The sequence below is a fragment of the Dromiciops gliroides genome, chromosome 5 (genome assembly GCF_019393635.1).
Source record: "Dromiciops gliroides isolate mDroGli1 chromosome 5, mDroGli1.pri, whole genome shotgun sequence".
Classification (NCBI taxonomy): domain Eukaryota; kingdom Metazoa; phylum Chordata; class Mammalia; order Microbiotheria; family Microbiotheriidae; genus Dromiciops; species Dromiciops gliroides.
The window spans coordinates 30043066-30068221 of record NC_057865.1 but is presented as its reverse complement, the minus strand read 5'-3'; the positions used below and the strand labels follow the sequence as shown (position 1 = coordinate 30068221).

The window sequence follows — 25156 nt, the reverse complement described above, 5'->3', positions numbered from 1 at the left end:
GCGCGTGAGTGTGAGTGTGCGCGAGTGTGGCCGAGGGAAGCCATTGCCTGTTTAATAGTTGCTGTTGCAGCACTTCCGCTTCTCTCCCAGCGAGCGAGCGAGAGACACGAGTGGCCAGGCCCAGCCGCCGCCGCCGCAGCCCCGGCGGCCCGAGCAGCGGCAGCGGGAGGAGGAGCAGCGGCAGCAGCAGCAGGAGGGGCAGCGGCAGCAGCAGCGGCAGCGGCAGCGGCAGCAGCAGGAGGGGCAGCAGCAGCAGCAGCAGCAGCAGCAGCAGCAGTGGCGGCGGCGGCGGCGGCGCAGGCGGCGGCATTAGCAGCAGCGGCAGCAGCAGGAGGAGGAGCAGCGGCGGCGGCGGCAGCAGCAGCAGCGGCCCAGGCGGCGGCCCCGGCCCGGAGGAGCCAGACACAAAGAGCCAGCGAGGTACGGTACCGGGGAGACCCCCCTCCCGCGCCGCCCGGCCCCCACGCCGCGGCCCGGCCCGGCTGCCCAGGCTGGGGAGGGGGCGCGGGGCATTGTCGTGCCCGGCTGCCCGCGTCCCCCGGCGCTGGGCCGGGCGTTCAATCCTCCGGTGCCGCGGGCTTATTGTTATTGCTCCTCAGCGGGGTCGGGATTCTTCCCCCCCCCCCCAGCCTTACACCCCGAAAGGGTGTGGGGGGGCGGGCGGGAAGGGACGCCGGCATTGCCCCGGATCCCAGACCCGGCTCGACTGTAGAGAGAGGGGTGGTCCTGGGGGCGGGGGCGTAGTTTGTGGGGTTCCAAGGAGAGGCTTCGAGCCTGGTCCCGAGCCAGCCCCGGCTTCTCCTCCCCCCCCCTCCCCCTCCCCCACACTAGGCACTCTCGCCGCCCCCCCACCCAGCCCCGGCTTCCTCTCTTACCCCTGGTTGTCCCCGTCCCTCCAAAGTCTTCTCTCCCCCTCCTGACCCCCGGCCCCATGCTGCTGTTTCCGTATTCGGCGACCCCCTTCCCCTTCCTTCATCTTCCTCCTCCTCCTCCTCGTCTCCCCGGGTGCCCGCCCGCCTGCCAGGCGAGGCATTTAAAGCCCCCTTCTTTCCCGGACGTGATTGTTGGGGGCCGGGGGCCTAGTGAGGGAGATGAACTTCTCCCGAGGCAGTCTTCGGCCGAGGGACCCCTAAATCAGCGAGCCGGGTCTGTGGGTCTGGGCGGGTGCGGGCGGCAGAGGCCGGCTCAGCCCCCACCCCAAACTGCCCCGGGCGCCCCCGCGGCGACGGCTACTCACCGGATGGTTTGTCTTTTCTCTGTCTCCCGCAGGGATTGTTGGTGGGGTGGGGGTGGGGTGGGGGGTTCGCTATGTCGGATGACGATTCCAGAGCCAGCACCAGTTCCTCCTCATCCTCGTGTTCCAACCAACAGACTGAGAAAGAAGGCAACACCACCCCCAAGAAGAAGGAGAGCAAAGTCAGCATGAGCAAGAACTCCAAGCTCCTCTCCACCAGCGCCAAGAGGTGGGTGCCCACCCCCCAGGGACCCCCGCGCCCGCCCCGCGCCGCCGCCCGGCCGCCCCTCCCGGCTCGTCTCCGAAAACGGGGAGAGGCCCTGTGTAGCTGTTGTGGCCCCCCACCCCGCCCCATCTCACCTTGAATTCTCCGGGGTGCCTAACTTTCTCCTCCCAGCTCAGGTTTCCAGCAGCCCTCTAAGCTGGGAACACCGACCTCGTCAATCAGATTTCTAATTACCCGTCTTATTTATAGCTTCTCTCCGACCCCCTCACATTGCCACCACCCCAGTCATCTGGGTATATTTCCTAAAAGCGCCATATCCAGACAGAAAACCTCTAGGTCTTCCTTCCTTTTCACCTGTTGCATGGAAGAATTTCTGAATATTGCTTTGTGCCCGTATGCAGGAAGATGAAATCATCTCCTTTTACCACGGGGGCACAGAACTTAAAAAGTACAAAGAGGGTCAAGAAAGCAAATAAGGTACCTTCTGTTGAAATGAAAAAAGGGGTTTTGATGAGTTGTCAAGAATGACAAGAAAGAAACTCCATCTAAATGAGTATTTCGCCCTCCCCCTCTTTTTGTCAAGAACTCACTCAATTTCAAGGAAATCTTTTCACTCTTCCCTCCCCCCCACTCCTATCTTTCCTTCTCTGAAGCTTTAAAATCCTGTTTCTTTCCTTTCATGGTTTACCGTGAGTGTAAATCATTTCCTCTCTGTACAGTTCTTACATTTTTTCCCCTTGGTGTGGCCCTGTCAGCAGCTGCTTCTCCTCCCCATCATCCCATAATATGATCTTTTAATTTTCCATGTGCTATTGATCTTTAGCCAATCAACAAGAGCCCTCAGATTTCCCTTGCTTTGGGAAATGCTTCTGATCAAATTCGGTTATAAGATAGATTCTAAGGTAGACAGTTTATTAGATACTGAAGTGACCATAAGGCGGACATAGGGAGATAAGTGTCTTGGTTGGACTAGGGTGACTTCAATAGAGAAAATTCAAAATAAGGCAGGCTGTTGGATTTTTTATTTCTCTGGTAAGGGGGTATTTTCTTTGAGAATTCATTATTCTTGTGTTCTTCACTGGCTGGAATCTGGAATAATTGGGATCTAGGAAGTTATAGTGACCCAAACAATAGGCAGTTGAGACAAAGCTCATGGTGTGGTAGAAGACTGGCCCATATCAAAAGACCAGAGTCCTCAGCTGGCTTCCTGTAAGCCAGGTGACCCCTTGGACACTGGCTTTTACTTCTTTGGGCCTCAGTACAATGGGCATAATGATTTCTGCCCTTCTTCCCATAAGGGCTGATTGTGAGAATCCAGAGATTTGGTGCATGTGAAGATATAGGCAATATAAGGAGTTGGTGGTGGTTGTGGTCAATTGTGCTTCAAGTGGTTCTGAATCCTAGGCTCCAGACCCAGAGAACCCATAGGATTAAGTGTCCTGGACCTCAAAGACAGCCTTGTCGCTCTTCTGATCTCCAGGGAATGGTGTGGGGCCACTTGCATTTCTTTGACTAAGGCAGAAGTGGACCTTTGGGGGTGGGTTGGGCCTTGTCTCTGCATATTTGTGTCCTCATTTCGTACTTGGGTGAGCATCCCTATTATACAAGGATAAAAAGCAGGCCGAGGCAAGTGTGACAAATGCAAGCTAGGCTCCGTTTGGGGTCAGTGAATTACAGAGCATATAGGCGATGGTTGTTGTCTTAGGAGACAGGATTGGTTCCTTTGAGGGAAGACACTTGGGCCAGCTCTTTTACTTGGGAATGATAGGCAAGGGAAAAGGAGGTGGTCTGTCCAGTAATGTGTCTGGCATTTGTGGGGGGAGGAGGAAGATGGGGGAGTCCCGGATTTGTGATTTCTTTGGTGTATGGAACTCCTGCCAAGGGCATGCAGATAGATAGCAACTCTACAGCAGCTCAGAGTGTTGAGGAGGGTCACTCCGGGGTGTTGGGAGGTTAAATAGCTTCTCCGTAGTCATTCAGCCTTTACATATCAGAAGCCAAACTGGAAACCTGGCTTTCCTAACTGGGAAGCATTTCGGAAAGGTGGAGTTGTCTATAGTATGGAAAGAGGCAGGAGAAGCCTTAGGGCTGGGAGAGAGAAAGAAAGAGCCTTGATGAGCAGAACAAAGACTAATAACTTCATGTTGTTGGACGGTGGTGGCTTCTTCCTAAAAGCCCAGATTGCAAGTGGTCGTGGATAAGAGGTTTGATGTCAAACAGACATGTGTGAAAGTGACTTTGGCAAACACTTTCCCTAGTAGGAGGTAGGTGATGTGAATGGATGTCTCTGAGATGCAGAGGATAAACAGTTGACTGCCTTTTATTCTTAAAAGCAACAACTGTCTAGTCTGGGATGTTAGCTAAAATTGGGCTTGCAGGGAAAAAGCTAATAAGTATTTCCTAGTGTGTTGGACTAGGGAGAAAGGCATTTCTGTATATAGACAGAAAATAGTACATTAAATGTAAATAGAGAGGAATTCAGAAGTCTTGGTTTCTTACTTGCTCAGTACATTCAGAACTCAAGTCCAGTATTACTGATGGAGAAGCACAGAAAAGACAGGTTATCAAAGATTGAAAACATTATTTTTTTGAGGATGATGGAAATGACCTCTGAGGCATTGAAATTGGGGGTTCAAATTCCAACCTCAAGTTTTCATTTATATTTTCATAACTAGCCCTAGGGTGGGGGCTTGGGAAGTGGAGAGAGAGTCAGGATGGGCCAGGTCCAAAAATCTTTCTAGAAAGAGAAAGTGAAGGGTATCCATTACCTTTAGTGGGCTTTTTGGGTGGGTTCCTATTATTGAAGCGTTATCTGGGAGATAGGTTGCTGTGAGGAAGTTAGTATAATGGATCAAAAGCTACCCTACAAACCAGAAAGTCCTGAGTTCAGTTTTCCACTTCTGACCCATACTGTGACTCAGGGCAAATCACTTAAATTCTCAGTGTTTGAAGTAATTTTCTAAGACAGAGCTGCAGAGTGGGGCTGACTTGTATTGGTGTGGGGAGTTCCCCATACCTGTGAAATGTTCAGTCCGGTCCAGTCCTATCCTTTCAGTGAGAGTTCTGATTTAAATCCCTGTTGGCCAGTTTGGAGCTATGTGACTTTGGGCACTTAGCCTCTCTGGACTCAGTTTCCCCATCTGTAAAGTGGGATGACATGACCTGGATTACCGCATCTCAGAGGGCTGTTGGGGAGGAAAGCACTTTGTGATTGTAAAGCACTATATAAATGCAGATCGTTATTATTATTCATGAGAAGGGGGTGAAATAGGAGGCCTTTTAAAGTAGGGGCTCTGGAGGCCAACCAGTGATAACAGTTTACAATAAATAAGATCACAAACCAGACTGTCCCTTACCAGTTGCTTATATAATCTAGTTAACCAGACGACAAAGGAAGCGTAGCAGCAGCAGATAAAAGATCTCTGTACTTGGAATCAGAATATATGCTCATCGATTTACTGGCTGTGTTTGTGGAAGGCATTTAAAAATAGATCTCTGGGACTCAGAAGTGGGCTGGGGTAGGACTAGAGAGGTCCGACATGGAGAGAACAGTGGACTCCCACCCCCTTTGGCCCAACTTCCTGGCTGTGTGATCCTGGGGAAGTCACTGAACCAGACCCCTTGGTTTCCTCTTCTCCCAAATGGGGATGAGTGCCACACTTGCCTCCGTAGCTTTTTCCCGGCAGCGAATGAGGTCATGTATGTGCTGTGTCTGTGGACTTGAAAGCCCCAAAGAAATGGGACCTGCTATTACTGCGATGATTTCCAAGATCGTTGCCGAGTTACCCACCCTACGAGCCCGTACCGGGGACTTGGGGTGAACCAGCAGGTTCCGGCTCGGAGGGGAGGGGCGTCGGGAGTCAGCTTGTCTCAAGCGCAAGGGGGTGTGGCTTAATGTGATGGGGCTGTGCGTGGGGGGGGCGCCGGGTGCTTGGAGAAAGGCCCAAGGACTCAGCGGATCTGGATTCAAATGTCACCTCGGCCGTCGTTGTGTCCTTGGGCAAATCTCTTAACCTCGCAGAGCCCCCGTTTCCCCTGAGGGCGCTTCCAGCCTTATGATGTGAGCTTGGGGAGGGTCTCTGGCCCTCGCTTTCCTCATCCGCAGAGGAAGGCTGTATTCCGGCCTTCTTGAAGGCCCTGCCAGCTCCAAAGAGTCCATGAGACCGGAAGCCCCCGGAGGTGCCTTCCAGCCCCCAGCCCTCCGAGGTCCTCGGCGGCTCCAAGGAGAGACCACGAGGTCCCCGAAGGAGGGGGGAGGGTGCAGCCGCCGCCGCCGCCGCCGCCGCCGCCCTTGAGTCGCTGGGAGGATCTCTCCGCCCCACCCCCACCGCCAGCCGCGGCCTGGGAGCCGAGACCCTCGGGTGCACCTGTGTGCGCGGACCCCTCCTCTGGATGGGAAGGGGGAGCCCAGCGTGTGGGGGAGGGGCGGGTCGCCGGCAGCCGCGCCCCCGCCCCCGCCCAACTTCTCTTCCTCCCGGAGCGGGAGCGGGCTCGGGCGCGCGCCGGGGGCGGGGTGGGGGTGGGGCGCGCGGCCCTGTGACCGCGGGCCGGGTCGGGGTCGGGGTCGGGCCGGCGCTGCCGCCGCCGCCGCCGCTGGATGAGGCCGGCGCTGCCGCCGCTCCTGCCGGTGCTGTGGGGCTCCGGGGCCCGCGGCCGCCCACGCCCCCCCCTCCGCCTCCACGTCGGGGGTCCCCCCCGCCGCGGCCCGCCCGCGCCATGGCCGGCAGGTCAGTCTGTGCCGGCCCCCTCCCCCCCTCCGCCCGGCCTAGCCGCCGCCATGATGGCGTCCGGCCCCGGGACCCCCCTCGGTCCCTTCTCTCTCCTCGGCCGAGCGGCGGGGCCCCCTCCCTCTCCCAGGCCGAGCGGCGGGGGGCCCCCCTCCCCCTCCCTTTCCCAGGCTGAGCGGCGGGGGCCCCTCTCCCCGGCCGAGCGGCGGGAGCCCCCCTCCCCCTCCCTTTCCCAGGCCCAGCGGCGGGCCCCCTCCCCCACCTCGGCTCAGCGGCGGGGCCCCCCCTCCCCCTCCCTCTCCCCGGCCGAGAGGAGGGCCCCTCCTCCCACCCCACCCCCGTCAGTGTCAGTGAGTGCCAATATCAGCCGGCGGGGGGGGGGGGGGGAGTCCATGGCCGGGGCTGCACCGGTCGGTTCGTGACGGTGGGTCGGTGAGTCAGTGTAACTGGGTCTCAGGAATTGTAGGTGGCTCTGCCGGACCGTCTTCAGTGTGACTGACCGCATGAGTGTGTCTGGGTGTGACAGCGCTTCTGTGGCTCCGGGTTGATAATAGTCGGCGAAGGCCAGTGTGCCTGGTACCGTGTTTCTGTGTCCCTATGTGGGTGATCCCACGGGTCTGGGTGTGTATCAGTGTCTTTGTGCGCCAGTGACAGTCACATTGGTGGTTGTGCCTGTGTCTGGTCTTGGCTGTGTGCAGGGTTGTGTATGTCAGGCAGAAGGAGCAGGGCAGGTCAGCTGTGAGGGGAGACAAGTGGGGCGGCTGCCCAGCGGGGCTAGGAAAAGAGGCTGCTCAGGGAGGAAGCCCCCTTCAGTTCCCTAATAAACTGAGGGCCAGAGGCATTGGTGAGTGATGGAGCCTGGATTAGAACCCACATCCTCTGATTCCCAGTCCAAGACTGGCTGCTTTGTACCTCAGTGCCTTAAAAATTGGCATGTGAGCCTAGGGGTGAGCTTGTCTATGTGTATTAGTGTGTGGGGGTGACTCTGTGTGTGTGTGTGTGTGTGTGTGTGTGTGTACACGCTCAGGAGCTCCTTGTTGAGCTGTGCCAAACTCTTCATGACCTCATTTAGGGTTTCTTAAAGATACTGGAGTGGAGTGGTTTGCTAATTCCTTCTCCAGCTCATTTGACAGATGAGGAAACTGAGGCAAGCAGGGTTAAGTGACTTGCTCAGGGTCACACAGTAATCATCTGAGGCCAAATCTGAACTCAGGTCCTCCCTGCTCTCTATCGGCTGTGACCCCTAGCTGCTCTGTGTGTATGTGCCTGTGTTTATGTCTGGGAGGGAGGATAGTAACTTAGAGACCAAAATGCAGTGGAGACAGAAGGTGGCTTATAGAATTCGGTGTCGAAAGGCACCATAGGGTTCTCTGAGTTGGAGGAGCATTTTTATTAGCCTATCAGTACTTCTGAAGGGAAGCTTTGGGGGACAGTGAGATCTCTCTTTCCCCCCTTCCCCCTCCCTTTTTACTCCCTCCCCCCTCCACCTCTTCCTTCTCCTCTCCCTCCCCTCTACCTCCCACTGGTTAGGAGGTTCTAGGAGATCAGGGAGAGCACAGAAACCCATCCAAAGGAACTGGCCCTGGGGAGCAGTGGGTTTATTGGGCTTGTCATTGTGGGGTGAGGGAGGAGGGTTGGGATGTGGGGCTGCCCAAGGGGGAGAGGCTGAGTTGATAACTTGTAGCATCTGTGGACTTTGGTCTTTAAAAAGTGATTCCTGTAACAGATGAGGGGACAGAGGAGGGGAGTGCTTTGGCTTTGAGGGGTTTGTCTGTTAGACTAGAGAGGCGAGAATGGCCTTTTGTGTTTGGGGCCATGGAGGCTGGCCCTGTTGGGAAGGGTGGGGGTATCCTGTCCAATGCCAAGCCTGAAACCTGGTGTGTCTGGTGGTTCAGAGCAGAGGGAAGGAGAGCTTGGGTGTGATGAGGAGAGGCGGTGGCCCGGAGGCTGACGAGGGTCTCGGTGAATGCCTGTCTAAGATGAGAACCTCTAGGATCTAGAGGTGGGAGAGAAAAGCAGGTGCCACTTCCACCTTTGATGAAGAAACAGGGGATTGGTTCTCTTGGAGTGGAGGCTTGGCTGACTTTTCCTTTTGCTGAGGACTCTTGCTAGGGATAGGGGGAAGGTCAGGAGAGGGGTGTGGCCCACCTTTCCTGGGGAGGGGGCTCAGCCTGGATGTTGGCATCTTGTGTGTTGGACTGGGGGTAGCTGATTCTGCAGGTCAGAGGAGTGGGGAAGAGTCGAGGAATGGCTTCTCAGGGGGTGGTCTTGGGGAGGTTAAAATAGGGGAAGGGAGAAGGCATTTTGATAGCACTGCCTGTACGGCTGGTCTGTCCTAAACGATTCTCATTGGATCCTCACAACACTGTAGGTTTCCTCATTGTTACCGTTGAGGAAAGTGAGGCAGAAGCAGTGAAATGACTTACCCAGGGTCACTCAGCTAGTAGGTGTCTGAAGTTGCCTTTCAGCTGTGATCCTCCTGACTTGGGCAGCACAAGCAGTGGATAAGGCTGGAGAAGAGCCACCGGGGACAGTATCAAAGTGTTTAGAACCAGAAAGGACCTTCCCCGTTAGTCCAAGCCCCTCATTTTGCAGATGGAGACTTGGGATGTGACTATAGAGAGACTGTCTCCCACCTGGGACCGGGTGTGAGGGAGGGAGATGGTGGGGGGTTTTCTGGTAAGTCTCTGGGTCTGTTGTTGGAGAGAGAGGCCTGCTTGAGGTGGGGAGGTGACAGCTGAGAGGATGACAGGACTTAGAGATGGAGTTCAAGGAGGCAGGGGTTGGATCTGCTCAGAACTGTGCTGCCTCCGGCGGGGAGGGGACCCTGAGGGAAGGCTCCCGAAGTGTGTCTGCTGGGATCAAGGCCCACCCTCGCCTTCCCTGAGTAGCCTACGCCCATCTCAGGCTCTTGTCCTGAAGGTGCCCCGGGCCTGCCGGCCTCTCCCCCCTCCTGCTGTCTGTCATGACAAAGCTCCTCGTGCCCTGCCTTACTCACTCTTACTCACGTTCTTTCCCACCCCTCGCCCCACAGAATGGCATCTCATTCCTTGCTTGGCTTCCCGAGGGTCCACCACGGTGCCGGGCACAGGTGAGAGGTGGTGGAGGGCAGTGTCCTTTTGGAAGTGTTCCAGGCGTCCTGTCCTTCTTTTGTTTAGTTTTGTTTTGGTGGGTTGGGGGGGTTAGGTTCCTGGCTATGAAGGAAAGTTCAGAGGAGGGTTGGGGGTGGGGGAAACATTGTGAATGGCCTGGTTATGGTGGGGAGGAGGGAAGGGGAAGGTGGTGGTTTGTCTGGTGAGTTGGGGATAAGGTCATTAGGCAGTGAGTGTTAGGATGCTTGCAGTGGAAGTGGATTAGGTGGGACTTGATCAGAGGTCAGAGGTTAAAAATCCAAGGACTATAGAATTCAGAGCTAGAAGAGACTTTAAATATCATTCTTTTCCCATCCCCCTTGTACAGGTACAACAAAGACCCATTGGGAGGGATGTTTGGGTTTAGGGATCGGGCCGTTGGGAAGTTTAAGCTTGGGGTTTGTGGGCTTTTTCCTTTTTTTTTTTTAAGTGAGGCAGTTGGGATTAAGTGATTTGCCCAGGGTCACATAGCTAGTAAGTGTTAAGTGTCTGAAGCCGGATTTGAACTCAGGTCCTCCTGACTCCAGGGCCGGTGCTCTCTCCACTGCGCCACCTAGCTGCCCCATCGTGTGCTTTTTCAAGGAGAACCATACCTGTATTAGGGGGAGGCAGATATGTTCTGTTGAGTCCAGAGGTCAAGATTGTTTTTAAGGACAGAAAGTTAGAATCAGTTTGGGGGATTGGGGGGGGTCTGTGTTGAGGTGGAGTCTTTGTAAAGGTTTTTATTTGCTTTTGGGAAGGTGGGGACTTGGTCTTGCTGGGGCTAGGCTGTGTCCAATATATACCTTCCCCATCTGCTAGGAAGTAATAATTGTGAACTATGGGGAAGGGAAGAAGAGGCTTATTTCCTATGGCTCAGCGTGGTGGGATGAAGAAGAACCTAGCTTAGTATGGTAGGAAGAGCAGTGGACTTGGTTTGAGAAATTGGGATTCAGATCCTGCTTGGGACCCTCATTAGCTCTGACCTCTCTGAGCTGTAAGATGGGCTGATGCTAACAGTACTTGGCACAGGGGTTTGGTTTGGTTTGGGGTTTTGACTACTCAGGAGGTCTGTTGAGCACTTGGTAAACTGGAAAGTGCTCTGTAAATGCCCATTGTCCTTATTGTTTCTGGCATGGGTGTCCAGGTGTCCAGGAAGGCATCATGTCCTTTCCAGCAGGCCCCAAGAGGGGAGGGGATGAGCTCTGTCCAGACTTAGGTGGAAAACAGCAGAATTGTAAGAAGAGGCTGAGCCAGGGGCTGCCTCACCCTCCTCCAGAGTGGGCTCTTTCTAGTAACGAGGCCAGAGAAAAGCTTGAAGTCCCCAGCATCGAATGAGAGGGTGAGCCGAGGCCTGTTGGCAGGTGGTACACAGCAAAGGCTTGCTGGCTCCTGGGGAGCGGCCTGTCTGACCCTTTTGCTTTCCCGCCTCGTCATAATGCCTGTCCTAAAGTGTGTTGTTGGAAGTGTTTGCCAAAGACTTAACCATTTTATTTCTCTTTTTTTCTCACTTTCCTGGGCTTAGGATTCAGAAGGAACTGGCCGACATCACATTAGACCCACCTCCCAACTGCAGGTTAGTTTCCTTCCCTTTTAAACTCAAACCTACCCCTCTCTTCTCTGTCCCCCCCCTCCCCCTCCCAGAGAGGAAAGAGCTGCCCTTGTTTCTTCTTTTGATTGCATGCTTTTGTTTTTGTATGTGCTTGGTTAATGCTTGTCTTGGTGGGGCATGAAGCAACTAATAGCTCTGGCAGCTGATGTGTCAGAGGACCCCTGGCAAAGAGGGGGAAAATGCATTTCTATCTACTTTTTCCAGTTAAAGTTAAAGGGTTTGTGTACACTAGTTCAAATCTCTATTTTACTTTTGTCAGTGAGGGAAAATTGCTGTTCTAGATTGGTAGGTGACAGAAATATTCTGAATTGCTAATATCACTGATAGAGTGTGTGTGTGTGTGTGTGTGTGTGTGTGTGTGTGTGTGTGTGTGTGTGTGTGTGTGTGTTTAAACAATCTGACCTAAGGAAGTACCTGTCTTCAGATTGCTTTAAAAGATTCACCAAGGGTGGTTCCCTGGCTGCCTCAGTTCTGGGAGCACTTTGGGACCGGCTCCTGAGGTTTGATTGATTTCTTAAGTCCCAAGGAGGAGCACTCCTTAACTTGCCCTGATCCGAAGTAGCTTCAGAAGAACCGGTGGTGGAGGGCAACTCCAGAGCGCTCCCCCTGTTTAGACAGGGCTTGGGGTGCCTGTAATAAGGGCCAGGGAGGGTGGGAGCCAAGGGTGGTATTGGCATGAAGGTGGCACCTGTGCCCCTTTTGGGTGAATGAAGATGGGAGGAGGCACTTAATGCCATTAAAACAATGGATTCGCTTTTTAACAATCAAAGACACTCACTTTTCTGATTGGATTCAATTTACACCATGAGATATGGGGGTAAATCTGCCCCGTTTGCCCTTGGGGGATGAGGTTATTACTTTAGTTTAAAATTTTCCTCTGTTACACTGATGAGTTGTTTGTAACCTAAAACTTGTGTCCTGAACCAGTCAGGACACGGCATTGGCATTGGCATTATCATTTTTGTGGAGGACCCTTACCCATCAGGCCAGGAGAGAGGGAGCAGCTCTGGAGGAAAAGCTTGGTGACCAGTGGGTCCTAAAAGTGTCACCCGAATGCCGTGAGTTTTCTTGGCCTGGGGCAGGTCCTGCTGATTTCCTAGCAGAGAGTTAAACGCCATAACCGTGGCCACCCAGCGTTGTAAAAAGGGACAGGGCTTGAGAGTCTCCTGCACCTCCCCCCAGGCCCCCGTCCCCCTTTTAACACTCTCCACAAGCACTTGTGAACTTGCTCCCAGGACTGAGTGGGCTGCTGCCTTCTGCTGCTGGGTCTGCACTGTGGGCCCCACATCAGGCCTTTTGTGTCACCTCCCTGGGAGGTGACCCTGGGAATGTCCCTCGTGGTCAAAGGGAGCGTGATGTGGTGGCTCTTCAGAATGTTTATTTAAATTGTGAGGGCAATGCTTTCTCTGCAGAAGATGCGGACATTTTTTTTTTTCCAACTTAAGTTGAGCAGATGTGGTTTTTGTTTTGTTTTGAGAGAAATGAGTGAATGATTTGGGTGCTCTGTGATAGTGTTGTTGGTGCTGCTTCACACCTTGGGGGTAGTCTTAAGGTAAACATGGCCCAGCCTCTTGGGGTCCCTTAGAGAGGGAGACGAAGAGTTCATTTGGAGGCCAGGTGTTAGCTGGGTTTTAGTGGCTGTCCTGTTAGCTCATTGTCGGACTGATCTTCTCAGCCATGTCTTTTATTTGTAAACATTTTGCTTTTGACAGTGTTAGTGTGAAAACCTGTTTTATTTCTCCCGCGTTCTCTGTGCAGCTCATGGCCTTTGTGGGTCCTTGGGAAGGGGCTGGCAGCTTGTTCATTGATTCTCAGTCCTGGGCTTTGGTGGTGTATGCAGAATGTCAACATACAATTACCAGAGCTATCCTTAGAGAAAAGAAGTCCAAAGTATTTAATTCTTCATATTGCACGGGCATTAAAAGGGGATTAAATAAGATGTGGTTAATGAAAAGGTTGAAGTCTTTTTTCTGAATGTTGTCATTCACTCACTACTTTTAATCTTGACTTGGTGAAACCTGAATTCATCCATTAGATTTCCTGAATCCCTCTGTTCTTGTATTGAGAAGAAAAGTACGGTGCCAGCTCCGAGATTGGGTGTTTCACTAGCGTGCATTCCTTCCCACCGAGGGTTGGGTGTCTTTTAACAAGTTAGTCAGGATCATACAAGGATAAGAGATGCTCCAAGCACACTTCTACCGTGAAAATAGGGCCAGTCTCCAGAGTCCATGTCCCAGCTGACTTACGCTGTCATTCATAACTCAGGTTCCACTGACTCAGTAGAATTTTTCAGGTCCATAGGCAGTGTGGCCCAGTGGTCAGGTTCAGGCCCATCCTGTCTCCTCACCTCCTTGCCCCTAGCCCTGCCTGGCTCTTACCCATACCGCCTCCTCCCTGCTTCCTTCAAGACTCAGTTTGAGCCCCATGTTCTTCCCCCCACTCTCCCCAGCCTTCTCTCTCCCTCCTGTCTCCTGACCCATTTACTCAGCTTCCATATTGTGTGCCCTCATTAGATGGTGTGACCCTTGAAGGCAGGGATCATACTTTTGCCTTTCTTTTTTTGTTGTTGTTGTTTGTTTTTGCGGGGCAATGAGGGTTAAGTGACTTGCCCAGGATCACACAGCTAGTAAGTGTCAAGCATTTGAGGCCAGATTTGAACTCAGGTCCTCCTGAATCCAGGGCGAGTGCTCTATCCACTGCGCCACCCACCTAGCTGCCCCCTCAGTGTGTTGTTGGGAGGCTTACACAAGAGATGGTACACAGCTCTTGGCAGACTTTAAAGTTCTGTATAGATGTTGGTCCTATAAACTTCCGTATAGATGCTGGGTCCTCTTAAATGCAGAGGTGCTTTATTGGGTATGTTTCTGTTCCACTGAGCAAACCAGGTACATACCTTGCCTGCCCCTTCAGCGTTCTGTAGGAGGGGTGGTTCTCGGGGGTCTGTTCCCTTCCTCCATTCTCGCTCCACAGGGAAGGAGGCAGGCCTGGGTTCCCTGAGAGTGGTGGAGATGCCACCCTGGAGGGAGTTGGAGTGGGCCCCCGGATGGTGCTGATAGGACCCCTTCATCATCAGAGGGAAGGCTGGCCACAGAGTGAGTAGATGGCAGAGCTGTGCCCGGACAATGAAGTCTCCTGTGTTGGTGTCCGAAACCCTTAGCGGAGTCTGGATGGTGGCCTCAAGCCAGCCTTTGCTTCCCTTCTCTCAGATCCAGTGGCTGTGGGGCACAATGATCTCTGGGCTCCCTCCAGCTTCAGAGGGGGGGCATCCTAAGATTTCCCCCAGACCCTTGGGTGTCTTTGTCTCTGAAGTGCGTGATGTCATTGCCCGTCCTCTCTGGTTCTCTCAGACTGGAGCTGTGTCCGGTGCGAATGCTTCCTGACTTGGGATTGGAGAAAGAACAGTAAATCGATGCCCAAAGGAAGCCACAGGCATTCCTCTGAGTGGGGAAATCGCCTCAGCACGGGTTTAAAAGATAGCTTCAGGTCGGGTTTGGGATGAGGGTCCGTTCCTGAATGAGGAATCAGGAAGATAGGGATTGTGGCCCCAGCTGCCATTTCTGTCAGTGACCTCATCTTCAGTCTGTTTTCCTGTCGGTAAAATGCCGTCCTGGGAATTGATGATTCCAAGGTTCCGTGGTTGGAGGCAGCCGGGTTCAGTGGCCTTGCTTCACATTCCAGCTTTTCCTGGATTCCTGGATTGAGACTTGGAGGGGATGTGAGAGGTCACCTGGTCTTAGCCCCTCATTGCTGTTCATTGTGCCCCTCTTGCTCCCTCCTGCCGCCTCCCACCTTTCCAAGCTCTTTCTGCGGTGGCCTTGCTCACCAGAGCCCCAGGGGCTGAGCCTGCCTTGGGCACTGTGTCTTCTGTTCACCGAAGGTCTCCTCGCCATGAAGCTGAAAAGACGCAGCCACCCCAGCCAGGTGGGCCAATCCAGCTTAGCTTTGCCAGGTAGGTCAGACACAGGCATTAGCGAGGGAGCTGCTGCTGACACAAGGTCTCCCATGAAAGCATCTCAGTTGTCCAAGAGCTCAAGTTCATTCGGTGTCATTGAATGGAAAAGAACTTTCAGGTGCTTATTAAATGTGCTCTCACTTTGCTTTTGTCAGACGTCCCAAATGTAAGACAAATAACCCCCGATGATGAAAGACTAGTTACAGAAAACTAAGACTAGTTACAGAAAACTAAAAGACTAGTTACAGAAAACTAAGACTAGTTACAGAAAACTAAAAGACTAGTTACAGAAAACTAAGACTAGTTGGGGATTTTGCTTGTCACGGTTTCATAACCTCAGACTGACAGATTTAGAGCCAGAAGAGACGACCCCCCCACCCCAGGCTCACTGAAGCCAACCCCTCACTTTGTATTTGAATAACTTGAGACCCAAAGAGCTTCATGGACTTGCCCAAGGACTCACCCGTAGCCCTGGGCTTCCCCTGGGCTCTCCCTACCTGTGTGTACATCTGTCTTAGGGATTTATAACTGAAGTAATATACTTCCTAGTACAGTGAGGGCATTGTAATATGGAAGGGTCACCGGCATTCATCAGAAGTACATTATTTATTATAGTGTTAACTTGGGCATCAGCCTGGGAGGAAGCTCTGAAGATGTTAAACATTTATTACCAATCTCGTGGAGGTGTTTGGGATGTGATCAAGTCGTTAGGACTCAAAAGGAAGTCCCAGCGCGTAGCAGAATTGTACTCAAGTAAATCGGGTGTCCTGTTGGGCTTTACTGCAGGTAGGAAATAGACTGATGATGGTGTGCGGTGAGTGGCCAGGGCGTGCTGATCAGGCTCCCCCCATGCCTTGCTAAGTCAAGTCCTGGGCACGTCTGGCATCTAGCTTTTCACACCCTTGGCAGGGATGGGTTATTCATTGTGTGTCGCATGTCTGCTAGTCGTCATCTGCTTGCTTTTGGCCATTTTGTCCTCTGTTAGCCCTGAGAGGAATCTTTCTTTGTGTATTTCGTTGGTGGGACGCCTTGAAGATTTGAATGTTAGGGAAGCATACACACCCTGGGAAAGGAGGATGGGCTTACTCTCCGAACGCCCACACTCATTGGCAGGTTGGGTTCATAGAGTAGAGCCTTGGCTGGGGGGTCAGAGTCGCTGGGATTTCTTGTGATGTAACCCAGCCCCCATCCATCGTGTTCCCCTTTGTCAGTCAGGATCGGTGGGACTCTGTTGACATTTATAAAAAAGATTTACTTAAAAAGGAGAGCAAGAAGAGTGGTCACAAACAGCCCCTAGCCCCCAGACATGGTCCCTGGGGAGAGCAGGCTCAAACTTCACCCCCTGGGGGCCTTTCTTCCCTTTGGTGACGTCATCCTCAAGGGCCTTTCCAGAGTCCATCGCCAGCACTTCTCTGTGTCCCGAGGGACTTGTGGACCCTGACGCTGCCTCTGGGCCCAGGGGCAGGGTCTTCTCAACTCCAGCTGCAGCCCCTTCCTCGGGGGTAGCCCTCTTCCATCCTGGTGCTGGTCAGACCCCTTACGACCGTCCCAGTTTGCTGAGTCCTCTGCTCTGAGAACACTCCCCTACCGAAGATCAGGAAAGAAGAAACACCAAGAAGAGCAGAGGAGGGAGCATGTGGTGACCAGCTGGGGAGGGACAGAGAGAGAGGGAGGGAGCGAGCGAGCAAGCACTTGGCCTCCGTGCCTCCCACCCAGCAGCTCCCAAGAGTTCTGCCCTGCCACCAGGAGGGAGGAGAAAGCAAGGACTCAGAGAGGGTGCACACCCCCAACTCCAGCCCATTCCCTCGAAGCGAATTCCTTCTGGCTCCCAGCCAGCCCAAAGACTCCACCCCCTGCAGTAGCTGGCCCTTCTGGGGCCCAAAGTGGGCTCCCCAAGTGTCCAGCGCGATAGATTAGAACCAAGCAGGGACTGTGCGGCCGTGCTCTGTAGAGCCCATGCAGAAGGACCTATTGATCGTGCTGTTCAACTCGGCTCGGCTCAGCAGATAGGAGGGGGCGAGCTTGGAGCTCATCCTCCATATTCTCCCAAAAAGAGTCTGGCTCCCCAGGGAGGCTGGATCATCATCCCTTCTGCAGTCTCTTCCTGTGCTTCGTCCTCAAGAGTCTCCACAAAGTGCAAGTGGCCTGGGCCTGGTGCTCTCAGTGCCGGCAAAGTCACACTTGTCTCCAGACCCAGGAGAGCTGCTCAGGTCTCACAAGGCGTCCTTTCTCAGTGCTTTTCTTCCTAACCCAGAAGCAGTAAAGAAGAGAAAAGGCCAACAAAATGCAGCTTCCTGTCTCAGCAGGTGAGCCTGAGCTCTCCAGAGCTTTCTGGAACAAGGGAGCTACTCCTTGGGGGCCAAGGGCCCGGAGGTGCTGGAAGTCACCCCCTCCTTAGGTGCAGGGGGTCCGGGCAGAAGCCCCACATGGCCTTCCCACAGGGCATACCCGTATTTCTCCAGGGGTTCTTGCACCCGCCATGGAGATCCAGGCGCATTTCCTCTGAGCTCCCGTCACCCAAAATTGCCCCATTGGATCCCTGCTATTGCAATTGTGATGCCAATGGAATTTGAAGTTCACCCACGACAAGGCAAGCAGGCTCATTCAGAAGAGAAAACCCAGGGTGGTCAGGTAAGCCCTGAACACCTGAGGGGCTCCCAGAAGGGACTGAGTGCTTGGGGCAGATGACTTGGGGTTTCTAGGCCAGGAGGGAAACCTTATTCTTTGGACCTGCCATCCGTGAAGATCTCCGAGGAAGGCACGATTGAGAGTGGCTCGCACAGTAAAAATGAAAAGAGGAGAGACGCGTTTCTGAGCTGTCACGTCGTGCTCTAGGCAAACAGCTCGGCTGTGGGTGACCCTGCACAGATGTGTACAGTAAGAGAACAGATAGAAGCATTCAGACAGGCGTCGCTTATCTCAAAGGAGCTGTTCCGACTTAGAAAGGTTCACACTGCAAAGCCAGCTATGTGTACAATTACCGCCTGAATCGTCGTCTTGTTTCAAGACACCCCAGACTGGACTGTGCAACCACAAGCTTTCTGGGGGAGCAGAGCTCCAGCCTGTAGCGAGCTAGAGCTCATTCTCCAAGCCCAGGCCACAGGAGCACATTGGCTCCCTGACTGCTTCTCCCCGCTGGGCTTCTGGAATAAACCTGAGGGCCATGAGCTGCCCCATCCCAGCAGCCCTGATTGAGCTGGGACTCTGTCTGCCCATCACATCATCTGTACAGTCAGAAAAAAGCTAGGGTGTCAATAAGGAGAGCCACGACTTGCTGGATGGAAAGGATTCCCAGAGGAAAGGCAAGGTAAACTCTGGGTGGTTAAAGGCCTGGAGCTTTCCTTGGCCTGAACATGAGTGGTATCCCTGTTATACCCTCCGGTGGGGAAAGAAGCCAGGTTTTGAGGAGTAGAATGTGTATCTGGAGAGACAGCAGGACTGGCCGCACCTCACCGCCAGATTCAGCCCTTTTGTTACTGATTTGAGGAGTTTGTTTTAGCAGCAGCAGCGCACTGAGAAATGGACACTCCACTGGATTTTGGAAGGGAGAGAATTCTTCAGAGATTGCTGCAGTACTTGGGCTGTTTCCTTAATCCAACTTCTGTTTTTGAGAATAAGAACCTAGAAGGTTTAGAACCTCAGCTGAGAGGGGATAGTGCCACATTGGGGCCAGTTTTGGATGTTACCTTTGTAGTCAGAGAGGAACAAGTTGGAATAAAAGGTAGAAGATGCCACCGTAACGCCCTCCTCCATTCAGTTCAGCCTGGCTGGCCTTCCCGGAGCTTGTCCTGGGTGCCAGAGAGAAGAGTGAAAACTAAGGCCAGATCTGGGCAGGGCCCTCTTATCTGCTGGAAGAATCTTCCTGTGTTGGCTGCTGGTCTGGCACTTTGGGGCAGGAGCCCCAAACCACAACCACTTTGTCCTGCTTTGGGGCAGGACTCCAACCACAGACCAAAGGAAGGGCAGGGAGAGGCAGCAAGAAGGACTTCTGTCTGTGGTCCTTGGACTGCGGAGCTAAGCGGGGAGGTGGGAGAAGGTCCCCGATCTTAGAGTTGGCCCGGGGGGTTCCTTGTGTTGTTGCTGACCCCTGTGACCTATTCCCCATCCCCCGTCAGTCGCTGGCTCCTGGCTTGGTAAAAGTGTCCTCAGGGGACTGAAGGCGGGCACAATGGGGCGCCGCTTTGTGGAGCTTCTGTCCCACTGGGCACGAGCCTCGAGGAGGGAGGAGAAGGAAACAGCCACCACAGGTTCGCTTCCAGAGGACTATCTTAGCCGAGGACACTTGCGTTAGGTCAGCATCTGTGGGAACCCCAGCTCCTGGGGACCATACCCTGGCCCAAATCCAAGGCATGCAGAGTGGTGGTCTCTCCCAGCTTTCCTTACGGCTTTGAGACACCTGCCCGCTACGGTGCCGTGCCTGATCTTTACAAGTTGTCTGAAGCATCCATCCAGCAAACGTTGGGGTCTCCTGGTGTGTCTGCACCTTGCCGCGTGCTTGGAATCACTAGCGTTCATGTGGCGCCTCGGGTTTGATGGGAAACCCTTGGGAGTCAGTGTGCACACAGCCCTCTCACGTTCACCCATGAGGAGGTGAAGGGTCGGTGACACTAAGTCATTTAGCCAGAGTTGCGAGTCTCATGCTCCTTCTCCTTTGTGGGGAACACAGAAGGCTGGGCGGGTGGGCCGTGAGTGGCCTCTCTCTGGGGAGCGGCTGGTGTGCCCAGAGGTGTTGATGGCCTTTCACACCCAGCGGGGTCATCCCCAGGAAAAGACATTGCTTCCTGTTGGGAAGTTCTCTCCGTCCCATGACTCCTGAGTCACCGGGGCTGTGCCCTGTTTCCCAACTTGGTCCGCATGCCGTGGCACCCTCTGCCGGCCGAGGGAGACTTGGTGATGCCGAAGCCGCTTTGTCCTGAGCTTATCTCGGCCCGCTGGGTGTGTCCATCTGTGTGTGTCTGTGCTAGTTGGGCAGGTGAGTGAGGCTCGAGGAGTCCAGACTTAGTAGCTGCAGATGAAAGGTTTGACAGAGGTCCCTGGCCAGGATGGAGGGGAGCAGGAAGCCCAGGGGGCAGTTGTTGAGTTGCTCCAGCTGTGTCCCATGCACCGGGCTGGTCTGGTCTGACGTCCGCGTATTGCCAACAGTGTGGACGCCCATTTGGGCGGTTTGGCCAAGACAGCGACTTGCTGAGATTGAATTAACCTGGTGGTGGAAAATGGGCTCCGGATTCTTAAGCCACCGAGACGAGCTTCTCTCAGGCCTCTCCTATATACATGTGAGTTTTTAGAAGAGAAATACTATACGTTTCTTATTAAATTTGGCATAGAAAATGTCTAACTTGGAGAACTGTTACAGCAGGAAATTAATTTATTGTAAATAACCTGAAGCGATGTTCCTAAAAGAATTCTGGAGAGCTTCCCGCGCTACACGGAGGCCATTTTGGCAGACGACCGCGTGAGAATTCAATGCTGCGAAACACTGTAAATACATAGGCAGAAATGGGACGACGGGAACAGCATTTGGGGAAGAAGAGCTTCCCAGGCATTGGAGGAGGCTTAGATTTTAGGGAGCAAAAATTGGGAGGAGAAAGAGCCAGGCCCGGAAAACAGGCCCTGACCCTCCCCTGCCTCCTGAAATCCTGCCCATCCTTCTGTGAGGAGAAACCTGAAGTGCAGGGTGGCAGAAGACCAGAGATCGAATCCTACCTCCGCACTTCTTACTGGAGGGAAGGGCCCGCCCCATCTGCCGCAACTTTGCCTTCGTCCCTCCTGCCCTTGTTTGAGCCTCTAATGGGATTTCCAGTGAAAGCAGGATTGATTTTACAGGCTCCCAGTTTACAGTAACCTCAGGAACAGAGCCTTTTTCTTGTGGGGGAGGAAATTGAGAAGAGAACCTTGATTTGTGTGAGACAGAAAGTCTTCTTTTCTCCCCATAAGGAGTCAGAAGTGGGTGATGAACTTGGTTCCCAAATAGGAAGGAGGCATTGACTGTGAGCCCAGCATCAGCCAAGCCAAGCGGTGGGAGGGAGGGCGAGGCCAGGTGTCACACACCCAGTCAAACCCGAGCGGGATGAAGGGGCTTCTTTGGGAAGCTTTGGGTCCAGCTGGCTTCTGTGGGCAGCCGTCCACACGATGCCTGAATTACACGGAGTCTGTCGGTCGTCTGAGACTGCCTGGTCATGTTGGCATTCCACGGGTCTGTGTCTGCTTACATTTTGTGGGAGCGGTTACGCAGTTTTCATTTGTAGATACATGTGTGTGCGCTCACGCTCGTGTGCACATACACATATGCACTTGTCTGTATTTATTGGTGTTGTTCAGGCCTGTCTGGCTCTTCATGACCCCATGGACCATACTGTCCATGGGTTTTTCTTAGGAAAGATACTGGAGTGGTTTGCCATTGCCTTCTCCAGTGGATTGAGGCAAACAGGTGAAGTAACTTGCCATGGGGCATGCTGCTAAGAAATGCCTGAGGTCAAACTTGAACTCAGGTCTTCCTGACTCTAGGCCCAGTGCTCTAACCACTGAGCCATGTAGCTGCTATGCATATACAGACATACGTATACATATATATACGTATATACGTGTATATATATGTATATATGTATGAACATTTTTAGTCTATTCAGTGCTTAGCACGATGACTGGCATAGCGTAAGCACTTAGTCAGGGCTTTTTGACTGACTGATCATTATGAGTGAAAAGCACAACGAGTAAAAGAAATTAGACCTGTTCAAATTCAGGAGCCAAAATGTCTTTTCTTTGAGGACATTTTGCAATTCCAAAGTGTTAAGAGCTTTGCCTTGTCACTCTGCATCACCTATTTCTCTGTTGATAGAAATTAGCCCTAGAAAACCAGCCTTTGAGATTAGAAAAGTCGAGGGAGGAGGAGGAGGACGATTGCCCCCAGCAAGCTGAACCTGGCATCATGCTAATAAGCCTCGGAGACCCCGGGGCAAAGTGCCAGTCTTGCCTTTGTGGTGCTCACAGCCTCCAAGGAGACTCCTGGGGTCGGGGTCCTGGAGGGAAAGCGGTGAGCCAGGGAGAGGCAGGCATCTGTGTACACACATCAGGACATGACCAAGCTCCACTCAGCTGTTGTAGCGGAAGATGCTAGAAGGGAACTCTGGGGAGCCGGTTGGCACTAAATGAGATCTTGAGATACCCAGCTAAGGACTCTGCCCCTTCTTGGTGTCATCACAACCCCAGGGATACAGGCATATAAAATAGGTAGACGTGGCCTTTTACTGTAGCCAAATCTTTCGTGACCCCCACATTCAGGTACACGACCACACATAGGGTTGCCACCCACAGTTTAAGATGCCAGGATAAAGTCAAGATCTGATTGTATGAAGATATGGCCTATAAATGGAACCGTAATTACGATGTGTTTTCATATAAACATTCTAAAATTGTCATAGATCATTTACAGCTGTATTATAATCTTAGTAATTTTTTTAAATCACCACTTAATATCAGGAATTCTTTACTAGCTGATTGTAGCTATTTTGAAAGCTCGTGAATAGGGAATTTCATTGTCAACCCTTAATTATTTGTGCTAATGGAGAAGCCATGTTATTGATGATATAAGAGAGAAGGTCATCCAGAGATCACACATTCGGCTCCTCGTCCCTAATGTAGCCGAGACGTGGCTCTTTCCAGTTACTGCAGAAGTTGTGTTTGCCAGCCCTGGGGGCCATCAGTCCGTCCTCAGGCTCCCAGCCCCCTTGGGTTTCTGACACTGCTGGACGCCTCTTTCCTGAGGAGCCTCCTTCCTCGGTTCTCTGCTCCCCCCTCCTGCGTCTCCACCCGGCCTGGTCTGGGCTCCCTGACTGGGCACATCTGGGGCTTGGTCCGGACCCTCACCTCCTCTTTCTCCTGGGGTTTTCATGGCCACCTCTGTGCTGATGGCTCCTAGATCTCTGTGGCTGGTGCTCCCGGCCTCTCTCCTGCTGGTCCTGCATCCCCAGCTGCCTCCGAGACCTCCCAGAGAGTGTGCCCAGGCTCACCGCGCCCAGGTCCGCACTTGGGCCCTTTCCCTGTTTCTGTCGAGAGGGTCGCTGTGCTTCCAGTCACCAGGCGTCTTCCCCATCTCCGTGGTGCCCTCCGACCGGTGCTCCCTCGGCCCAGATCCTCAGCACTGGCCTTTCCGGTGGTCTCCCTTAAGGGACTCTACTCACCACCCTCCACAGCATGGCCACCTCATTTCCCACAGGTACAGGGCTGGCTTTGCGGGGGTCACACGATGTCAGTGTGTTGCCCAGTGCCTCCCCCCCCATCAGAAGGACTTCACTGTCCCTCACACATGGGCACCAGACCCTTCCCGGTGATCAGGCCTCCCCTGGCCTGGCTCGGCTGACCTCCTGACCTTCCCTAGAGAAGTGGCCGGCAGATCCCTGTCTGACCATCAGCTCAGCATCTGTCTGGGAGGACCCCGTGGGTTATTCCCAAGTGTTCCCCACAGAAAAGTGCTGGGGCTCTAGGGAGCAAGAGCTGCTTGCTTCAGTATTGGTGGCTTCCTTTGTTGTTGTTGTCCTCGGGTCCTTTTTGGTGGTGTCCTACTCCTCATGACCCGATTTGGGGTTTTCTTGGCAGAGATGCTGGAGTGGCCGGCCATTTCCTTCTCCAGCTCATATTACAGATGAGGAAACAGGAAAACAGGGTGAAGTGACCTGCCCAGGGTCACACAGCTAGGAAGTGTCTTGAGGCCAGATTGGAACTCACATCTTCCTGACTCCAGGCCAGGTGCTCTGTGTCCCAGAGGCCTGAGGAAATGAGATCCCGGTGCATATAGAGAGATAGGAATTTGCAAGTGCACACAGAGGACAGGCCCCTTTGCTGTGAGGTGGGGGGACCACACATGCCTGTCCTGAGCCCCAGCAGCAGCAGCTCCAGCTCTGCAGGTCCGGCTCTGATCTGACCCAGGGGCGCTTCCACAGCCTGTTCTTTGCCTTTTTTCCTCATGTTCCTTGTCCCCAGCCTGTCTTTGTCTCGCTGGAATGCCCCAAATGTATCTTCCTTGCAAATAGCCCACGACACATCACTCCATCTTCTCTCATGTCCCTTTTCCCTAATGTTGAAGTCTCTCATCTTACTAGAATTCATGGGGGTACATGGGAAGACTCTCATCCAGATCCCTTTTCTTGCCAAAATGCCCGCTGGTTTTGAATCAGGAATCCTTTCCCCAGTTGTTTTTTAAGCTTCACAAAGGACTGTCAGAAGGTTTCTGGTGTCTGGGTTGGATTGAAGGGATGTCCATTTGATCCTATGGGCTCCGTCTGTCCGTTTTATCCAGGGTGGGTGGTGGGCACATGGAGCTGCTCTCCACTGTGTTTCGAGCGTGGGGCGTAAGCCCCGAGTCTCACCCATGTTTAGCTGACGGCCCTTTGATATTCAGTGTCCTCAGGGTTTCTGTCTCCTTATATCCAGGAGCACCTTGGTATTGATGGGCATTGACCTGGAGTCCAAACCTGGGATTTCCTCATTGTGGGATCCGTCCTCCTGCCGAGGTGCAGACTGGCCGCGCTGCCTGCAGGGGGCGCTGAGAGACCTAGCTGGACAGCCTGGCCGGTACTCCTGGGAGGCAGTGCTGGGACTTGGCCCTCCCCCTCCTCTAGGGGCAGTATTTCCCTCGATTCATCCCTTCCCTCTTTGGGACCCTTTTGTCTGGCTCCACACCATTAGTTCCCAAACATTTAACGGTTCCTGTAGTTATCAGTGGGGTTTCTTTTTAAAATTCCGTTTTCATGCTCTTTGTATTAGCAGATAAGAACACCAGTGGTTTGGGCGACTTCCCACCCATCTTCGCTGGGCTCCTTGGTGTCCAGGCGGTGTTTTGGATAGAGTAGTGGGACTGTGAGTGTGCTCTCCTGCCACCCAGGCAGAAGATTGTGACTCTTTTCCTGTATCCGTTCTGTGAGTGTGGGCATGCAAAAAGCACGTTTAGAAAGAAATCTCTCTTTTCTCCCTTAATTCAACATTGATTGAAAGCAAGACCTTCTGTAAGATTATTGTTCCTTTAATAAAAGACTGTAGTGGGGGAAAGTAACTGAAAAATAGATTTCATTTTCAAGCCAAGATTTTTTTTTCCCTTGGAAATTTCTCCTCAGATTTCTGTTTATCATTCTGCATGTTTATAGCACCTTTTAATTTGTGATCAAATCCTCTGTCAAGGATTTACAACAGCCCCTGTCACCTAGTAGGTGCTTAATGAGTGCTATGCCCTTCCCTCTTCTGTTCGTGTGTGTGCGCTCGCGTTGAAATCTATGTTCCTACTAGCTTACATCATCATTTGAATG

General features: G+C 53.2%; 1 protein-coding gene across 13 annotated transcripts in view; it reads left to right on the top strand.

Annotated features, from left to right (window-relative positions):
• The first annotated feature begins 267 nt into the window (after positions 1-267).
• The window catches only part of UBE2E1 (ubiquitin conjugating enzyme E2 E1), a 56742-nt gene continuing 31853 nt past the window's right edge, over positions 268-25156 (top strand). The window contains exons 1-4 of one of the 13 annotated variants that reach the window (XM_043966702.1): positions 268-420; positions 1372-1463; positions 9222-9278; positions 10823-10873. In XM_043966702.1, the coding sequence (XP_043822637.1) occupies positions 1423-1463; positions 9222-9278; positions 10823-10873 (149 nt within the window). In that variant the 5' untranslated portion in view covers positions 268-420; positions 1372-1422. The other 12 variants (XM_043966707.1, XM_043966697.1, XM_043966704.1 and 9 more) reach the window with 12 other exon arrangements.